We start from the raw sequence: 20886 nt of genomic DNA on the forward strand, positions 1-20886 counted from the left end.
CTGTACAAACCGAACCATGTTAAATAATAAGTTATGTATCCGGTATATAGGTATTTTAAACCATTTTTCTGTGCAATGCGCGCATCGTCTATTCGAGGCTCTGACTTAAGGCAAGCAGCATTAGACGCTAATAGTTTATGGAACTTTGACGGTGTTTGCTTTTCTTTTGCGCTAATGCGACGAAGGTCGTGAAACATACGAGCTCTGCTGACATATACGAGGAATTACAGCCATGTGTCGTTGTCATGCAAACTTCGGGACCTGCACTGCCGGGCTGTGTACTTCAAATGTCCCTTGTGTGTTTTGGGAATACCCTGCAAGCTAATCTTGCCTGCCTACTGGTCCAAATCGATCATTTTATATGCGCTAAATATCGAGTGCCTGCAGAGAAGGAAGTTTTGAAACGAATACATCATTTCAAGGATGACTCGAAGTTGTCGGCACAGTGCACAATGTCTCTGCTTTATACAATGTTTTTATATACGTTGTGCTGGTGTTTTTTTTCAGTACTTGTTACAGTCGTAGGCATATGCGCTTGTCCGATACAGGGGTGTTGGTGAGCGGTATGGCACGTTGCAGCGATTCTGACCGCTCACCTGAGCTGCGGCGCCGTTCAAGACCATCCTTGGGACGTCCAAGAGATCCCGGGCAGAGAAGCCAGAGGGCTGACCTCCGTAGCTGCCCCCAGTGCCTGTGCCGGTGCTTAGATCACCGCTCTGGCCTATGTACCAAGAGGCTAGGGAGCCAGGTCCAACATCTTGCTGGCTCTGTTGCTGCGTCACGAGAGGACCTGGAAGCAAGGTGTCTTGTTGATGGTGTGGATGATGATGTTGATGTTGGTGAAGGTGGTGATGAGGGTGTTGTTGCTGATGATTGGCGGTGAGGTTGATCGCTGTTAAGTGTGGAACCGTCGAGGTGATGGCGTGCTCTGGGGTCGTGCCCTCTGCCGAAGAGAGATTCTCGGTCCTTTCCCCAGCGTAAAGACTGACCGTCTGCATGCTGCATTGGTAATGGCCACCAGCCGAGTCGGCGCTTTGGCTGCATGGGCTGAACGAGGCTGCTTGTTGTTGCCCAAAGCCCTGCAGAGGCATGAGTGGCAGCATAAGCGGGCGAACACCCTGAGTGGGTTGTGCGGGACATAGATCTCCATGTGGAGAACTCCGTACGGAGCCCACCATACCCTCGATGCTGAAGCCACCACTCACATGATCGGGAAGACCAGCAGAGTCGAGAGACCTATTAGAAGCGACACTTCGTGGACTATCCTGCGCAAGGCTGCTACTATCTGGACTCTCAAGTTTTGGGGCCACCAGTGTTGGCGGGGAAACAGCGGCAGCAGGTTGAGGTGACACTGCACCTGCGTCGCTGCCGCTCTCTTGGGTTGTGTCAGCGCAGTAGAGTGAAGCGGGTTCCTGTTTGGGCTCCACGTGTTGCTGTGGTTGTTGCTGTTGTGACACCACTTTACCCTGGCCCGATCGCTCCTCTTTCTCCCGCAGTGCATCTTTCTTCTTAAAGCGCCGACGCCTGCGTAAGAAGCTGCCATTCTCAAACATGTTGTACGAATCGGGGTCCAGGGTCCAGTAGCTACCCTTGCCCGGCTTCTTGTCATCACGCGGAACTTTGACGAAGCATTCGTTGAGACTCAAGTTGTGGCGAATGGAATTCTGCCAGCCTTGCTTGTTGTCCCGATAGTAAGGAAACTTTTCCATGATGAATTGGTAGATGCCGTTCAGCGTGACTTTCTTTTCGGGCGCGTTCTGGATGGCCATGGTGATGAGCGCGATATAGCTGTACGGTGGCTTCACCAGGTCTTTGGGGCTTTGATGATGCGCATACGGCCCATAGTGCCTTGAGATTCCAGCTGCGTACGGGTCATGTTGCGAGGCCGAATACATGGCCATCGGAGCTGCGGCCATAGCACCGTAGCCGTTGGGAGGGCGGTACAAGTTTTGCTCACTCAGATATGAAGACATCATTCCGAGCGCATTTGGGCTAGACATCGGGTAGCGCGTCTGCATGGTGGACATCTCGACCGCCGTGCCAAAGTCCAGGCTGCTCGGCCGCGCCGCCCACAGCTCCTTGGGCCACTGACGGCCTGACGCACCTTGCTGATGCCCAGGACTCGCTCGCTTCGCTTGCTCATCTGGGCCCGGCGTCATTTTTTGGCGCCGCTTATTCCCGTCTGGTCGGCGATTTGCATCGGGTGACTCCTCCCCGTTCGCCCCGCCTTCTTCACATGCAACCAATCGCTTCGCGCATATTCGCCACGAGCAGTCGTCCATCGAGCCGGCCGCCTGGGAGGCGTGTCGCAAGCCTGCCAGCTGGTGAACAGTCGATTTATTGGTTTCGGGCGCCGCCACGACATCCAGGCATTCCGAAAGGCCGACGAGCATCCGCGGGGTGCGCAGAGACCCCATTTCCATGCGGGACCGCTCGATAGGCGCGTTTACCCTCCGACAACATGACCGACCACCCATCCTCAATGAATATAGAAACCGTCAAACTCGCTTTATGCGGCAAGCGTCGCGAGCATCAACAAGGTGACGTTTAAACAAACGCACAATCGATAAAAGTCATTGCAAGATAAAGAAAAATCACGTCACGTGACCTGAAACACCTTTATGACGTCGTCGTTTCATAATCGATGTAAAAAAATACTGAACATGACCGAGTGTGCGATATGTTCTTGCAGACGATCCGGTACGTGTTAATGGAAGACCTAATGGTAAATAGTAATCCGTAACACATTATCGTGCACGGGTCTTGTAAATGTAAGGGTGGTGGTGGTGGCCGTGGTGGTGGTGGTGCCTTCTTGGGCTGTTTGCTTAAAGCTCCTCTAATTGCTCCCTAATTACTGTTTTCGTGGACGCGAAGAATTAAGCATTACTTAGCGTTTAATTTGACCGGGAAGATCGTCGATAAGATTACGGTCCTTTGACATGCAAAAGGATTTTCCGAAAAATAAAATGGTGTGCGAGCTCGTGCAGCGAGTGAGGAGCCGTGATCGTGTTCTTTAGGGGGATCTTCATCATGGGAATTCGATATGGGAAATTCTTGGAAGGGTGAGCGGTGCATTGTGGGTGTTTCCCTTATATTAATTGAACCGTTCAACGTGTCGTGTTGTTGAATAATGTCGACGTCTTTTTTTGATGAAATAGTCGTGGAAAAAAAGGTGTGTGAGTGTGTGTGTTTGTGTGTGTGTGTGTGTGTGTGTGTGTGTGTGTGTGTGTCTGTGCGTGTGTGTGTGACTGTGTGTGTGTGTGTGTGTGTGTGTGTGTGTGTGAGACTGTGTGAGAGAAAGTGTGTGTGTGTGTGTGTGCGTGTGTGTGTGTGTGTGTGCGTGCGTGCGTGTGTGTGTGTGTGTGTGTGTGCGTGTGTGTGTGTGTGTGTGTGTGTCTGTGCGTGTGTGTGTGACTGTGTGTGTGTGTGTCTGTGCGTGTGTGTGTGTGTGTGTGTGTGTGACTGTGTGTGTGTCTGTGTGTGTCTGTGTGTGTGTGTGTCTGTGCGTGTGTGTGTGTGTGTGACTGTGTGTGTGTGTGCGTGTGTATGTGTGTGTATGTGTGTGTATGTGTGTGTGTGTGTGTGTGTGTGTGACTGTGTGTGTGTGTGTGTGTGTGTGTGTGTGTGTGTGTGTGTGTGTGTGTGTGTGTGTGTGTGTGTGTGTGACTGTGTGTGTGTTTGTGTGTGTGTGTATGTGTATGTGGGTGTCTGTGTGTATGTGTGTGTGTGTGTGTGTGTGTGTGTGTGTGTGTGTGTGTGTGTGTGTGTGTGTGTGTGTGTGTGTGTGTGTGTGTGTGTCTGTGCGTGTGTGTGACTGTGTGTGTGTGTCTGTGCGTGTGTGTGACTGTGTGTGTGTGTGTGTGTGTGTGTGTGTGTGTGTGTGTGTGTGTGTGTGTGTGTGTGTGTGTGTGTGTGTGTGTGTGTGTGTGTGACTGTGTGTGTGAGTGTGAGTGTGACTGTGTGTGTCTGTGTGTGTGTGTGTGTGTATGTGTGTGTGTGTGTGTGTGTGTGTGTGTGTGTGTGTGTGTGTGTGTGTGTGTGTGTGTGTGTGTGTGTGTGTGATGATGATGTGCCCTACATTAGATGTATTTATACAGTATATTACCTTGTATGCAGATCCCCAAAGCCGTTCTCGTTTCTTGTGTTCCGTTTAAAATCCCTTTTACAAACATTGTAACATTTCTTCGGCTCATTATTTGTGTGAAAAAGAACGTTTTGTTTTCACATTTAATGACATTATTATATTGATTATTTACGGGCACGTGACGTCGATTCACCGCCTGTTCGGGTCAAAGTGTTTCCAAACAACGTCGGGTGTCGGTGGTGGACGCGCTTCCCGACGGGTCTTGAACGGGACATTCCCAGTGCGAACGTCTTTCCCAGGCCGGACGTCGGTCTTTGCACAGAGACGAACTGCTCGTGGGAAGTTTTGGAGAAAAAAAGGAAGCCGAATGTTACCCTGGGGCCCTTCAACACCTCAAGACCTTTACATGACTTTGGGGTAAAGGCCATTGATTCATGAACACTGTATATTATTGAAAGGAGTAATTAGAATGTTACAAAGGTAATACATAATATGCTACAAAACAAATAACAACACACACACACACACACGCACGCACACACACACACACACACACACACACACACACACACACACACACACACACACACACACACACACACACTGAGACCAGGGTTATTGGAGTGGTCATCTGAGTGTTGCTCCACTGGTGCGAGTCCATCCGTACCATGACCTCTTGCACCGTTCTCTCCCACGTTTTCTCCCAAATCCACAGAACGCTGTGAAATTAAAAAAGAAATCTCATCATTAAAACGTATTCGTGCCCCCCATCCCCCCCCCCAATTAACCCCAACCCCATTTCAGCATGAGGTCCATTGAAACTCGCCCTATCTCCTATGGTCGGGATAAATGAATTTTAAACGTGGGAAATCAGAACGCAGTCGGGGAACGTCACGGTATGGCTTCCAAAGAAGACCTCGAAATTGATTCGTACATTCGCCCCCGCTATGACGTCACGCCAAACCCTGAGTGCTAAAACATTCATTTGGATGAGAGTCTGGAGCACGTCAAATGGAATTAACTGTCGTTTTGAACTGTGACGTTTTCCAGGAGGTCGAAGAAAATGAAGCCATGGATGTGTTTATCAGTGACATGTGCAGGAGCTTCACCCCTACAATACCCCTCCCGACCCTTCCCAATCTCCCTGTGCACCCACATCCCTCACCGCACCCTCGCTAAACCCCTCGTTTTGCATTAGGGGCTGCACCTCCTTCCGCTCCGATAAATCTTCACTCACCTTGTCATGAGTGTTCTTCGCCCACAGGTGAGGAGTTAATTGATGGAGCGGAGACAGCACACGATGCAGCGCTTGATGAATTGCAATACCGAAGGGTTCAGCTGCCCCATGTAGACCCATGAAGTCCTTTCCGCAGGCGTTGACAGCGAACCTACGCGAGCCCGTCCCTCGCCCGTGGCATCTTTGTGAAGGCCACTCGAATGGCTACAAAGTGTCCCAGCCTTATATATGTTGTCACGTGTCGCCATTTGAGACCTATAAGCCTCTCATATAACGCTTGCTATGTGCATGCATACCGGACGCTTGTTCCTATAAGGAGCCTTATTCACCGAATCCGGAGCGAGAATATACAGGCTCAGCGAATTAGGCGTTCCTGTGTTTGGGCCTGAAGTCATAAGTTGCAATTAGAGAATAAAGTTTGAATTTGTTGGGTGCTCACTTCTCATTCACCGTTTTCAAATGGACATGCGCATGCGGCTTCTCCAGAGTTTAACCGCAAGGAACTAACTACATGCACTCCATGAAAAAAACATGGTCCTTGGGTCCACACTAGGCGTGCGTACCCGGCCTTTCGCTGACGACTTTAACCAAAAGACATGTTGCACTTCACAAACCTATTGCATGTCCATCTGTGAGTCTCAATAGTGTAGTAGATAGTAGAAAAATCGTGCAAATTATGATACAAGCATCAAATTCGGCATTTCTGTTCTGCAGGGCTTTCTGATCAAATCTGCCTGAATGGCCATTTGAAAATCGAAATTTTTCAAAATTTGGATTTTCAAATGGCCAATCAGGCAGATTTGATTAGAATCCCCTGGAGAACAAATGTGCCAAATTTGGTGCTTGTATCATCATTTGCACGATTCCTCTCAAAAATTGCTGTTATCTGCCCCACTACAAACAGGACGCAAAATGAAGAGAAACACAAAAAATTATGTCCAATTAGTTGTTGTTTTATTGTGCCTGTGGTTGTTGGTGGTGGTGGTGTTTGTGTGCTCCATCTGTGTACTTTTGTACATTTTTTCTATTGCTTCGAGAAGTATTACCATATATAATTTTGTGTGCTCCTTCCATATCCGTCAAGCTTCATTGTGAAGAGTTTTTGTTGTCAGGCTGTTGGAACATGTTCATGGAGCTTCCAAGTCCTGCTTCTTCGTCTTCCCTCCGGGAAAGACAGGATTTTAAAGCAGGTATTTGTATGATGAATCGGACACGAATTTTTGTTCCAAGTCAATCGATTGTTTCTTTCCAATGCTGCCATTATGACAGCAGGAACACTTTCGAAAAAAGTGTGATAGACACACACACACACACACACACACACACACACACACACACACACACACACACACACACACACACACACACACACACACACACACACACGTGGTTTCTCCAGAGTTTAACCATAAGAAACCCACTTAATGCACTCCAAAACGAAATGGTCGTTCGGTCCACACTGGCGACGCCATAAGTTTTTAGGAACACGACACGAGGTGTGTGTGCCTCTCCATCGTGTCGTTGACGAGCGATTTCTCTGGAGTAAAGGGAGGTGAATACTTTGAGACCTTCTCTGTTGGACCTCCTAAAACCCACTCACATGTGGAGATAGTAGCCAAAAACAGCAAGTTGCACACACACACACACACACACACACACACACACACACACACACACACACACACACACACACACACACACACACACACACACACACGCACACAGGTGGACACTTCATCACCTGGATGGGTTCCGTTCCACCTTCTGAAACCCGCATATGGAGACAACAGCCAAAACACACACACACACACACACACACACACACACACACACACACACACACACACACACACACACACACACACACGTTTCTATCACCTTTTGCTAATACATATTTTCGCAACATTTTGGGAACATGCTTCGGAATGGAATCAGATTGTTTTGACTCAACAATGTATCATTTTCTTCAAGTCATGATATCTAAACAGAGCATGTCTCATGTGCACTTCTTTAACAACCACAATTATTCTCACCTCGTGGAATCTGTTCAGGGTGGGAGGAGTGTGGGAAGGGGGGGAGGGGTGGTGGTGCACAATTGTGGCCCACATAGTCCTTGAACCGGCTGGGCAGGTCTGACGTTAGACTGAAGGCGATTAAGGCAGGAATTTGTAATATGGCCATGATGCACGGCGATAACTCGCCTACTCTTCCCGAGAGACTGCACAGGGATCTTCAATTTCCATCAATCACCATCAGTCCTGGCAGGAGGGTCCTTCAGCTTCAGGTCCTCCTGATACACGATGGATGGCCCACAAAATGAATGCCTCGCCCTGCGTGTGAAACACGAGGATTGCACTTTTCAAAGGGGTCGACATTTGTACCTAGGTTAGACGGGTGACCAGTTCAAAGGTGAGTGAGCACACCTGTAAACTCTGCTGCCATTCCTCCCGTATTCACATGTATATAGCTTCAAGATAATTGGACTTTTAAAAAACCACAGCTTTGGTGAACCTTCTCTATCGATGTCTGACAATGTTTCCGTTTATTTTTAGAAGTGGGAAGAAATGGTTACTTTGCTCCAAATTCCAATGGCATCGGTATTTCAATGTTGGCTATCGGGGTCAATCAGGAACAGTCATTCACATGAAGTCAAGAACACTCTTCTGGCAATACACAACATCCAAATCACTGCATGGTGTCCACTCAACAGTGATCGAAGGCTCAACGGGGACCTTGTCCAGAAATACAGTATCACATGCACATGAGGACAATGACAACAGTCGGTATCAACAAGGAAAAAAGATATAAAATGTCACAACCACTGTTGTTTTAGTAATTTTGCTACACGGAGTTAAAGGGCTCGCCCTTATTTATTAACAACTAAAATGGCCGCCGGTCTACCCGTCGGCCATCTTTGATGAGATCACAAAATAAAGTTAGGTGCAAGTGTATGCCATCGCATTATGTACTGTGTGCTTGTGGCAAGTTCGAACAAGATCAGCAAACGCATGTCCGCGAAATGGTTGAGGACGAGTTCAATATCGGTGGGTTTTTTAACAACTAAAATGGCCGCCGGTCTACCCGTCAGCCATCTTTGATCAGATCGCAAAATAAAGTTAGGTGCAAGTGTATGCCATCGCATTATGTACTGTGTGCTTGTGGCAAGTTCGAACAAGATCAGCAAATGCATGTCCGCGAAATGGTTGAGGACAAGTTCAATATCAGGGGGTTTTTTTAACAACTAAAATGGCCGCCAGTCGGCCATATTTAATCGCTTTGCGAAAGAAAATGATGTGCATATGTATACCGTCGTGTGCTGTCTTTATGCCAAGCACGAATAAAATCGGTCAAAATACATGTCTGAGATATGGTTGCGGACGCACGCACGCACGCACGCATGCATGCACGGACACGAAAATCGAGACCAAATCCATAATCCCCCATTTCGATCTAAGTCCAAAGGGGGTTAATAATGCACCTTTACATGAATTACAAGGACATTAGTTGAGAATGGACAAGCAATTAAGATGCAGGTAGAGGTAATAAAATGACATTTGAACCTGGGCTTTCTGCATCATGATAACAGGGAAAAGCGTTTCAAACTTAAGCACATGCTGTTTCCAAATCTCATCCGTGCACCACCGGAACGATATTCCACCACTTTTACACATCCTTAACCAGAAGTCCACTGTGAGCTGGGTAATGATCAGATGGGATGTAAAAGTGATGATACCAAAGCGACACTGTATACCATGATGATGATTCAACTGCAAGGCTCGATGCATCATGGGGAAGTCCAGACATCTTTGAGGTTGTAATCTTGCTCTGATTTCAGATCATAGTGTGAGCATGTACTCCGAACAGAGCCGTGTGATATTTTTCGGCTTTTCCTCCTCGATTCACGTACTGTGACGTGTGCACATATCTGAGCTCACACCGAGCATGGACCAAAAGAAGAGCCTTCTCAGGAAACTCATGTTTGACCCACAGTGAAAATAAACAACAAGGTTGGGTTGAGTTGCGAGGTCCACACGCAACACCCTCTCTCCTCCCCTCCACCCAACTACCATCACTTCGCCAGCTCCCCGAATAACAAACCAAGTGGATATCTGAAACTCTGTCTGACAAGCAGTGCCGCTTCCACGGTGAGCTCAGAGAGATCAATTGAAAAATCCAACTCCTCAATATGTTGTAGAGCCTCCAATGCCTACTGTAGATATAATAAGTGTATGAAATGAATTGGAGAGAATAAATAATCCTGTGATTGTGGCTCGTGTCGTGTTGTGCCAACAAACAATGAAATCGGACACAGGGACGAAACTCGCACAATAGACAAAATCTCTCCCGCTTTTGGGTAACTTCAGGTGTCCCGTTACCATCTGATAAAGGTCAGCAAGTAAAGGGTGCAGAGGGTCAATGAAGGCAAAATCGTCATATGAGATGCAAGAGAACTCGTATAATTATCTGGGTTTGGAATATCAGATAATACGGAGAAATATTTCATTGAACAAAAATGGACAATATTGCTTCAAACTCCACAGGGGAGAATAATGGTTTGTTAATTATAATTTACCAGCAGAAGCCTATGGTAAAAACAATACCACGGTGTTAAAAAAAACAGAAGAAAAAAAAAAAGGGAGCCTTTTATTCTTGCACTGGTTGAACAAAAATGGGAGGTTATGGTATAAATTTCGTAACAGCAAATAAAAAAAAGACTTTTTCAGGAGAGATCGAGGCAGCGGTCTGTTGCCTATACACTGCCTGGGTTTGAATTATTTATTTTATTGGCCTCATTAAAAGGATTGAAATTTTCTGGTGCGTTTCCGTGTTTCAAGGTCAAACAGACAGACAGACAGACAGACAGTACAGCATTGGCTTATCTGTAATATAATACGAAGTGTGGTGTCTGTCCATGCGTTTTTATATGTTCACACATTCAGCCGTCTCCCGTTTCCGGCGGCCGCTTCAAGCGCTATGTTTGAAAAGCTCTGTACGCAGACAAAGCTCAACATTTAACCAGAAGAAATACACGATACCAAACGAGATACATTTTAAACGTCTAAATACAATATGGAGTCACAGTTTGTTCATTAACAGGACGTTAAGATGCGACCTTGGTTTACAGGATGACCTCGAGGAACTCACACTCGCCCTCCAAGCTGACGAGCCTGGGTTTGAATCTCGGCCCAGCTATAAAATGCCATCCTGGTGTTTCGCAGACTGGATCAATCATCAATATGTGTGCCGTCCCTCCGATGGAGGTTGAACTTGGTGTCCCGTCCAATGACATTCGTTGATGTACGTTAAAGACCCCCATGTTGTCCTTCACAAAGAGTAGGTGAGTCATCGCCAGCACCAGTGGCCAAATTACAAATTCCTGACGAATAACTGCTGGATAGGTAATGACAAACCAACCAGTATAACCATTGCTCAGGAAGCAACTTTCAGCAGCACCGATGCTCTGTGAAAGAGTCTGTGGATTATCACGAGATTGAATAAACCATGTCAGTGTTGTTAATAACAGTAACCAATAGTGAAAGTCTTTGAAGGTTGCATGAGTGCAAGGCAATCATTACATTTAATAAAAACGTGCATTTGGTATTGTGATCTAAAAATATTGTTTAATAATAAACCTCAAAGACGTCCAAAATAAACTTAAATGTAATTATTGGCAGACTGGTGGCATCAGTCCACCAATTATTAAATCACCATCGGAGCACCTCCTCCTGAGGAATTTGTAATGATAATGATGATGCCATAGGTCATGTGGTACAGGCGCCATCTTGGAAAAACCGAAAAACGTTCCACCTCAATATCTCCAAAACCGTTGACTGCACAGGATAAGTATTCTATGAATACCATCGAGTTTGTTAAGAGTTAGAGCTTTCACTCAAAAGGATAGAGCACACCATAGAGAGAGGGGGAGAGAAAGGGCATGGGGGAGAGGGGAGGGGGAGAGAAGGGGGAGGGGGAGAAGGGAGGGGAGAGATAGGGGAGGGAAAGAGAGAAGGGAGGGGGAGAGATAGGGGAGGGCAAGAGAGAAGGGAGGGGGAGAGAGAAGGAAGGGGGAGAAGGGAGGGAGGGAGGAGGGGAGGGGGGAGAAGGTAGGGGGAGAGGGGAGGGGGGAGAAGGTAGGGGGAGAGGGGAGGGGGAGAAGGTAGGGGGAGAGGGGAGGGGGAGAAGGGAGGGGTAGGAGGGAGAAGGGGGAGGGGAGAGGGGAGGGGAGGGGAGAGAGGAGGGGAGAAGGGAGGGGAGAGGGGAGGGGAGAGGGAGGGGAGAAGGGAGGGGAGAGGGGAGGAGAGAAGGGAGGGGGAGAGGGAGGGGAGAAGGGAGGGGGAGAGGGGAGGGGAGAAGGGGAGGGGAGAAGGGAGGGGGAGAAGGGAGGGGGAGAAGGGAGAGGGGAGAAGGGAGAGGGGAGAAGGGAGGGGAGAGGGGAGGGGGAGAAGGGAGGGGAGAGGGGAGGGGGAGAAGGGAGGAGATAGGGGAGGGGAGAAGGGAGGGGGAGAAGGGAGGAGGAGAAGGGAGGGGGAGAAGGGAGAGGGGAGAAGGGAGGGGGAGAAGGGAGGAGGAGAAGGGAGAGGGGAGAAGGGAGGGGGAGAAGGGAGAGGGGAGAAGGGAGAGGGGAGAAGGGAGGGGGAGAGGGGAGAAGGGAGGGGAAGAGGGGAGGGGAGAGGGGAGAAGGGAGGGGAGAAGGGAGAGGGGAGAAGGGAGGGGGAGAGGGGAGGGTGAGAAGGGAGGAGGAGGAGGGAGAGGGGGAGAAGGGAGGGATAGGGAAGGGGGAGAAGGGAGGGGGGAGATAGGGGAGGGCAACAGAGAAGGAAGGGGGAGATTGGGGAGGGGGGAAATAGAGAGGAGGAAGAGAGAGTGGGGAGGCATCGAGATGAGTGGTAGAATGAGTGGGAAAGAAGTTTCCTTCTGTATCCATCCTGTCCACCCCATTCCTCCCCACCCCATTTTTTGTCCAAGTCTCCATCTATTTTGTCCTTTAACTCTGCTGTTGGTGCACCCCCTCACCCGCTCCTGTTCCTTTTGTGTTGTTGCTTCCTGATTGGTTCTGTATTCTAGCTCGTCCATGATCTTTGATTCTGTGTCCAAAAAAAAAACTGTCATAGGTTGGAAACCATTGTGCAGGCTTGATGGGCTGAATCGTCTTTCTATGTTGAAGTTCCTTGTAAGGGAAGTCATCTATTTATTTTGCGAACCATGGTGTATGTCCGTGCGTTCGTCTGTCTCCCATTTATGCCAGCCGCTTCTCGTGCTGCATTTGAAAAGCTCAACATTCACTTTTGAAATGATGGGAGAACTGGCATGAATAATGTTGATGCCAAATTTTATTTTGCAGCCAAGATATTTTGCCCTCTTATGAGACAAATTGAACCTCCACCGCCCAATGGTGCACCAACATTTTGCAGTGAGTGGTAGAAGTAGCTCGGAGCTTTGGCTTTGAGTGAAACCAAGAGTGCAACACAATTAACCTTTGTAAAGTCGCTGAAATAATTTAAATTGTGAGATTAATTTAAACTTTTCCCATCACTTGGGATGGATACTTTTGTTTACTTTTCCCATCACTGGGGATAGGAACTTTTGGGACAAATATCGGCCTAATACGCCAAAAAATTAACATTTTCCTTTATAGATTACAAACAGAATGATCTTAATGAAAATGAAAAGTAATAATACACATATAACTACAAGGGCACTCGGTAGAGCACATACCTCCACCACGCAATACCTGATCCAATGCCTTTTTAGCCCAATCTATCTCTCAATGGTGAAGAATCACTTTAAAAATTAATAAATACTCGTCTCCAGATTCGGATCACCAAAATCGAATCAATTTGTCCTTGTCACACACCCAACCTGTCCACCAAGTTTCATCCAAATCCGTCAACAAGTTTTTGAGACATTGTGCTATACAGTATATCGTTTTTGGCCCTATCGCTCAATTGTGAAGAATCGCTTAAAAAAATTATTGGATCCGGATCCACATTCGGATCTTCACCAAAATTGAACCAATTCTTCTTTGTCAAACACCCAACCTGCTCACCAAATTACATCTGCATCCGTCTACAACTTTTTGAGATATCCTGCACACAAACAAACAAACAGACAGGGGTGAATACATAACCTACTTCCACCTTCGGTGTCGGAGGTAAGAAATAACTACACTTCATGAGACATAAAAAAACTCCCGTTGGAAATTCAACACTCACAGATTTCATGTAGCTTCCACTGCAGTTACAGATCAAGAAGTGTTTTCACAACCTGGTCAACTCTAAAAACTTTTTTTGGCCAACAATATTGTTTGTTGTCCTCCAGGGTGCCGCCGCTCTCCATAATACAGTGTGGGTTCTTCAATGTACACATCACAGATGGCGCAGCCGGCTTCACACGCTCTGCAGAGGGGACGTGAAGCCAAGGCACCGCTAGTAGAATGGTAAGTGTTTCTCAGAAGCCACATTATAGAATGGTAACTGTTTGTCTACATGTCATTATGGCATAGTTCATAACAAACATGCCAGTAAATGTTAAAGCATTTTCAACAACTCCAGCTGACCTGTTTCGACAAGCTTTTCATCACTTTCTGCTCAAAGCCACTTCCTGAGTGTTTGAAACTTAAAGAAAAGCAATAACTTTGGCCCCAAAAGTATATTCAGTATTCATGCATTGACATACATGATACATATATATATATATATATATATATATATATATATATATATATATATATATATATATATATATATATATATATATATATATATATATACACACACATGTATAATCCAGTTTTGTTTTCCTCTGGACAATCAAATACTGTTATTTATTTTTGATATAGTATCCCTGCCATTATGGAGTCAAGTTAGATCGAAGGAATGGCCTTGAAAGCAAAATGCGTTTAAAAATAAGAAGCGCAATAAAGCGGGCAGTGGTTGAGCATGAAAGGAGGAAAGTGTGAAGTTGCACATAGAGGCGCGTCTGTGCGCTTTCCCTGCGCTCTGGGGAATCTTGCGAAGCGCTACCTGGTAAGTCGAGCCGGCGGGTCTAAACGCTTTGGGTATCGCCTCCCGCCCCCAAGACCCCGGGATCAGGCTGTGCCAGGAAAAAAAATCATTGCACAAGCGCCGACAGCCTGGCAGGCGCGTCTCCGGCACAGCCGCAAGCTTTTCCCATGAAATCCTGGCCACGCAAGCAGGTCCCTCCAAGGAACGATGCCAAGCGCCCATGCCTCGAGGGGTTGGGATCACGCTTCTCAGCCTCAATTCTTGATTCGCCAACACCCTGCGACGGGTTAACCCTCCTTGGATGTTGGGCTATCACAAAAATCGGTTTTACTCATTAGCATGCTCGATGACCATGTTAAAACACATCGCCAGATTTGGGAATAATCACCTAATTTGGTACTTTAATTCGGCAGCGGCTTGGCAATGAAAGGAATGTTCTAAGATGTCTGGTATGTGTTCCTTGGTAGTAGAGACATCCAAAGTCCTTATTGTAAAAACCCTTCTCTAGCTATAGATTACAGAATCTAAAGAGTGATACAAGATCATCATTTATCTGGGAAGAATGAATAAATAGTTATTCTTCAGAAGAATATCGTCAGTCTTGATTGTTTTTTTTTTTTTTTAATCAAAAAAAATCCAGAATACAAAACAATTTCAACAAATATAGATTCATAAATCATCGAAATAAACAAAAACTACAGTTTTCCTTTTATGGAAATTCCATCATCTGGGACAATTGCCTCGTAATTCAACTGTTCGTGTATTTTGGGGCAATTTTAACGTTCGAGAGCGCTGTGCGTGTTCATACAAAGCATACTCATGTTATTTCCAAGGTCAAAGTAATTATTTTTGCTAAACCAGATAATTAAAAAGCCAAGGATTTATTTTATTTTTAATCGATGGAAAATCCATACTTTGAAAACTTATTTCATTTGCAGTTTGGGCGCAAATAAAAGAGTGAAAATATTTATTTGAACTCGGCATTTGTTATATTTTTCTGGAATTGCATCTCCATTTCGTAAAAGAACGATTGAGCAAATTTCAAAGGGCAAAAAAAAAATAAAAACATATCTCAAAACTTTAATAATAATTGTCAAAAACTCTTGATAGTTAAAAATATATATATTTAGGGGTTGGGGATTATGAGCTGAAATACCTGTGCATTGGTAGCAATTTAGAGCCCATGCAATGTTGCTCTGCGGGCGTTAAGAGAGCATCAACTGCAAAGTTTGGACTCCCATCACAAGTAGACCAGATCACATGGGCAAGGAAGATTACCCTCTCCCTAAGGCCATTCATGAGCAAGCTGGGTTTTTACTCAGAATCCAGTAGTACCATGGTAATCCTGCAAACATTAGCTTTGTGTCCAGAAGCAGATTATGACTACTGGACCAGCTCTGTCGTGTGCAAGCGTTTCCGTTTGTTTCACGTGTTGTTCATCATATTGCGAAGCCATTCCCCGTATCTTCTTATCCATACTAAGTTGGGGGCTGCATGTTGAAATTGAGATTGTGTTTGCTTACCTATGCCTCAGCTCGACTGCATGGTCATGAGCCTTGGGCCTGAAACGTTACCTCTCTTCTCTCCTGTGCTTCCTCTTCTCGCACTTTCCCTCCATCATACTTTCATTGTCTTTACAGCAGTGAGGCTCATGGAAGACAAGGTACAGTGGGCCAATCATATTGGGATTAAACAAACTAGAAAAGAGGACAGGAAAGAGGGGAGAAAACACTGAAAATAGCAATTAAGATGGTTGGGTTCGGAAAGGTTAATGTGGGTAATAGAGATCCTGGCCCAGAATTGGGAATGACAAGAGATGATGGTGCACTGCTTGTTTGAAGTCCTGGAGGAAAGCGTAAGACAAAATAGCCTCTGGAAGACAGTTCTACAGATGGGAGAAGCGACGAATAAAGGAGATGAGGTTTGCAGTGTGCCTTCATTTTGGAAGCTTAACCAGGAGAGGGTAAGAACGCATGTATCCTTGAGTTGATAGGTAGGGTCAGATGATGGAAAGAGCAGAGGGAGCAATATTGGAGAATATGTTGAAGAAAAAAAAAAGACAGACCACTGACCTGCCTGCGAGAGAAGAGCAACAGGCCTTGTGCTTCGTCATCACAGGAAATAATTTTGAGAGCTTTAGATTCCACCCTATGCAGGATGTGATGCTGGGTTGCCAGCCCGAGTGGAGAGCATTACTCCATTGAGATATGGACAATTGCCTTGTCGACTGGAAGTAGCTCTGATTTCCCAATGAAAGATTTGGATCAACAGAGGATGTCCAGTCTGCAGCTGAATTTGGAGGGCAGCTTTGTAATGTGGTTGGCCCAGGGAAGGTCATAGCTGATCGTGGGGCTTATCGTCTTCAAGTGGATGATCAAATAAATAGATAGGTTTGTTTGTTTGATGATCTTTCCAGAGCGATAGGGTGAGACTGAGATTTTAAATGATTGAAGGACAAATTTAATTTATCAGACCAGAGTCTAATAATTTCCAAATCAGCAGAGACAGACACAGCTAATGTCTGCACAGCAGAGGGATGGGGAGTTGTACAATACAATGTGGAGTCATCTGCAAAAAGGAAGAGAGTGTGTTTCAGAGCATCCCTCCACACCCCATCCCTCTCCCTTCCACAGATCTAATGTCTCTGTTCCCTACTGTTTTGTGCTTCCCTCTCCCACCTCTCTTGTCTCCTGCTCCCTTTATTATATGTTCTGTGTGTTAGCTCTTTTATGAGACTCGACAATGTATACAAAAAAAATAAGATTTTCAATTAAAAGATGCAGAAGCTTTAACCTTTGATCTTTTCAATCCAAACTGTTATCCATTAATCTTTGTGATACAGCCCAGGTTACTTTTACCAAATTTGGTTGAAATCCGTTCAGTGGTTCACAAGTTATTGCAGTAAAAACCTTTTTCAATTGAGGACACATGACTTTGATGATCCTGCATTGCTATCCTGCAGCATTACTTTCCTTTGTACTTTTAACCAACTTCTCCCTTCAACGTAGTCACAACATCCATTAGAGTACCCCTCTTCCCTCTGGGCTCATGCCTCAGAATCACATGTATTCCTCACCTAAAATTGATGGAATACATAAAACTGAACATTATTGGCATCTCCTCCAATGAAGACGAATCACAAAGCCTCTTGCTCTCACAGCACAGACAGGTTTGTGGCCTCTATGTTGTTTTTTACCCTGCGCTCGCGAAGCAAAAAGCAGGACTAAGCAATCGGTAGCGTACATCGGTATGTCGTACGTCAGAGAGCAAACTTCGAAAACTATTGAGCAGAGGAAATTGAAACTTTACCACATGACATGTGACCATATGATATAGCGGTCATTCTTTTGAGGTCAACATAGGCCAAAGGTGGAATTGGCCGATTTTCTAAAATCCTCAATTTTCATCCGATTGACGAGAAATTTGAACATTTTCACTCACTCAATTTGAACCTCACTGAATTCAACCACCAATTATTTTTGAGGCAACATAGGCCAGAAGGTCAACATGGGCCAAATTTCTAAATTGATCAGTTTCCATCGGAATGACTTGTGTTTGAAGAGGATTTGCATATCAGATAACTGAATTCAACTCATGGCTGGGCAGTGTGGTCTCATCTGCAGGATCCCTGCACTCTCTGACATGTAGTGCCTCGGATCCTCTCAGGGGTACCCAGGCCTACTTCAAAAATAAATTTAGGTCAGGTCAGGTCAGGTATGGGAGCATGTGCTGGAACAGCACATCACCGGTACTCCATGAGCCTCCGTCTGGCCATCCCCCAGGCAGATATTTGGCCTATCCCCATCTCCTTGAGATGCTGGTCAACCTGCTGCAACCACGAGTCACGTGTTCGGCCCATTGGCCTCCTCCACTCATGAGACTCCCTCACTGAGAGAATCTGGTGAGCAGGATCAGCATCAGGAAAACGAGCCTCATGTCCGTACAGCTGCAGCTTCTCTCAGGATTCTCTGAAAATACCTAGTGCCAAAGGAGTTAAGTCTCCGTCTCAGATCCGTGAGCAGAGTCCAAGTCTCACATCCGTACAGCAAGAATGGAAGCACCAAGCACCTGAAGACTCGAACTTTTGTCTTCTTGTGTAGGTACCGATAGCACCACACCCCATGATCTAGTGATCCATGACTCCCCAGGCCCGACCCTGATGTCTATTTACCTCTGGCTTCTTGAAATTTGAACTTCTTGAAACCAGAATCCTATCCAGCTTCCTCCTGATGACTCCATCTTTGCTCTTTACTTCTCCAGGTTCCTTCTTGGTCTTCCGTTTCATTTGTAAGTGTTACAAGAAAATTATATCTGCTGGATAGCTATCATTATTGAACAAACTATATTGTGTTGATCGTTCACTTTATTGTTGTGATGCTATCTTTATTATCAACCAAATAATAATATTATAATGTCACTTGCATCTCAAACGATGGCTGTACCATTCGTACATGGCTTTGCTTTGAGACCGAAACATTACGGTGAGGAAACGATGTGTAATTTTCCCAAAATATAATATAATAGAAAACAACCTCCCGTAAACTAAGGTTTGCATAAAGTAGGGTTGTAAAGGTACTCAGACCCCTTCGTTAAGCAGGGAGGAGGGGGGGGGTACTGTATATATTTTTCTGGATCACCAGATCAAAATCGGGTTATTTCATCTTTAGTAAACCCTCAAGAAGATTGTTGTAAAAGCTGCAGCAAAGATTAACCCGGGAGTGCACCATGTCAATGTTGGACCAAATGGCCTAATTTTCTTGTTTGACGTCGATTTCTTGATTTACAGAAGTACAAACGCACATTTACATGCAAAGAATTGTCTTGTGGGGGTTGGGGGTTGTGTACCCTTGACCTGATCTGGGGTACCAGCACATATGCTAATTTTATCTGTTTTCTCTGCAGCTGCCCATCCAATTATCACAAAATTTTCAACATTCGTGCAGCTACTCATGTGGATTGTTTTAATGATAATTATAACGTCATAGGTCATGTGCTGTGGCAGCCATGGTGGAAAAAAGGAGAAACGTTGGACCTCCATGTCTCCAAAACTGCGATATGGAAACAAATTTAAACTTGGCACATGTGAAGTCCTCTGCATGGGAACAAGTGTGATTTTTTTGATGTCACGAGTGGCTTCGTTATGACATCATAATTGCATCCGTTGAATGCTTTATCCAACCAGTATGAAAATTTTTGAGGGTCATCTCGGGCTAAATTTTTTTGGGGAAAAATTTTTTATGGGGGTCATGTGGCCATATTGTTCACATGAAATCACCAGCCATGTTGTTCTTTACATAAAATCCTTCAACAATCTTTCTCCAACAACAGATCGAGACGAAATTTTACAGGTATGATTGCCTATCCATGAGGAACAAAAAGTTATCCACCTTTGATGTCATATGTCACATTGTTTGGCAGCTATGTGTGTTTTTTTGAAGAATAAACCTTGAAAAATCTTCTTCTCCAGACTGGATTGACAGATCGAGGAGAAACTTCACCCACATGGTCCCCAATCCTTGGGAATACCAGGGTGTTCACGAATAATTAATAGGTCACATGGTCTGCAGCCATATTGGATTGAACAAAAATCTTTTTAGAATTCCTTCCATTGAACCGCTTTATCATTCAAGATGAATCTTCACAATTATGACGTCGTGTCATGGGGAATATGTTTTAAATTTCAACCTGATCGGATGCATGGTCTGGTAGCCAGAATTATTTAATATTTTGTTTCTTGGTTCAGGGATTGAAATCAAACTTGGTATAAGTACTTTAATGGCGTAATAATGTGGGTGGAGGCATATCTTTGACGTCACGATGTCGAAGAGCACCCTTCTCGTTTTGCCGATGATTTTCAGACGTACACACATATACAGTACATACAGAGTATTTCCTGGTGGGGTGGAGGGGGGATTTTTTTTGTGTGCCCATAACCTGACTGGGTACCCCCAGCAAGATTTGGTGGAGATTGGGTTCAGTGTTTATTCGATGATTTTCAGACCGACATGCACCGAAAAACAGATAATTTCCTTTCAGGAAGGGAGATGTTTTTGTGTGTGCCCATGAACTGTCCCTGGGTATGACCTGTCATCAACTCCACATGGGGTATTTAGGGTGATAACGAAGACAACTTGTTTGAAGTTTGTTTTCTAGCCCAAATTAGTTGAATCAAAATCATTCTCCAAAAAATCTGAAACTTCATATATCTGATCTATGACCCAATATATCTGAGTGAAGAATTACACTAATGACGTAATCGGTCATGTGGTCAGGTGGCCATATTGGATTGAAAATAACATTAGAAATCTTCTCGAGAACTGCTTAACAGATTGATGCAAAACATCATCCTCATCATGATCAACTAGATACGGGGAATATTGAAGAAAAAAAAATCATCTTCATCTTCATTGATGCAAATTAGCTTAATGTGCACAAAGTAGTCATTAAATATCCTTATAATCAATCTATCTATTGTGTGTGTGTGTGTGTGTGTGTGTGTGTGTGTGTGTGTGTGTGTGTGTGTGTGTGTGTGTGTGTGTGTGTGTGTGTGTGTGTCGATC

The 20886-nt window shown here is 45.3% G+C and overlaps 1 protein-coding gene across 1 annotated transcript in view; it reads right to left on the bottom strand.

Moving 5' to 3' along the window:
• LOC147027634 (forkhead box C1-A-like) overlaps positions 1-2628 on the bottom strand; it is a 2919-nt gene extending 291 nt beyond the window's left edge. Inside the window, exon 1 of the mRNA XM_085877162.1 lies at positions 1-2628. This exon is cut by the window's left edge and continues 291 nt beyond it. Coding sequence (XP_085733288.1) covers positions 504-2477 — 1974 coding nt within the window. The 5' untranslated portion in view covers positions 2478-2628 and the 3' untranslated portion in view covers positions 1-503.
• Between the last annotated feature and the right edge of the window lie 18258 nt (positions 2629-20886).

The sequence above is a fragment of the Eptatretus burgeri genome, chromosome 4 (assembly GCF_056783735.1).
Source record: "Eptatretus burgeri isolate ZD-2024b chromosome 4, Ebu_testis_v1, whole genome shotgun sequence".
NCBI lineage: Eukaryota > Metazoa > Chordata > Myxini > Myxiniformes > Myxinidae > Eptatretus > Eptatretus burgeri.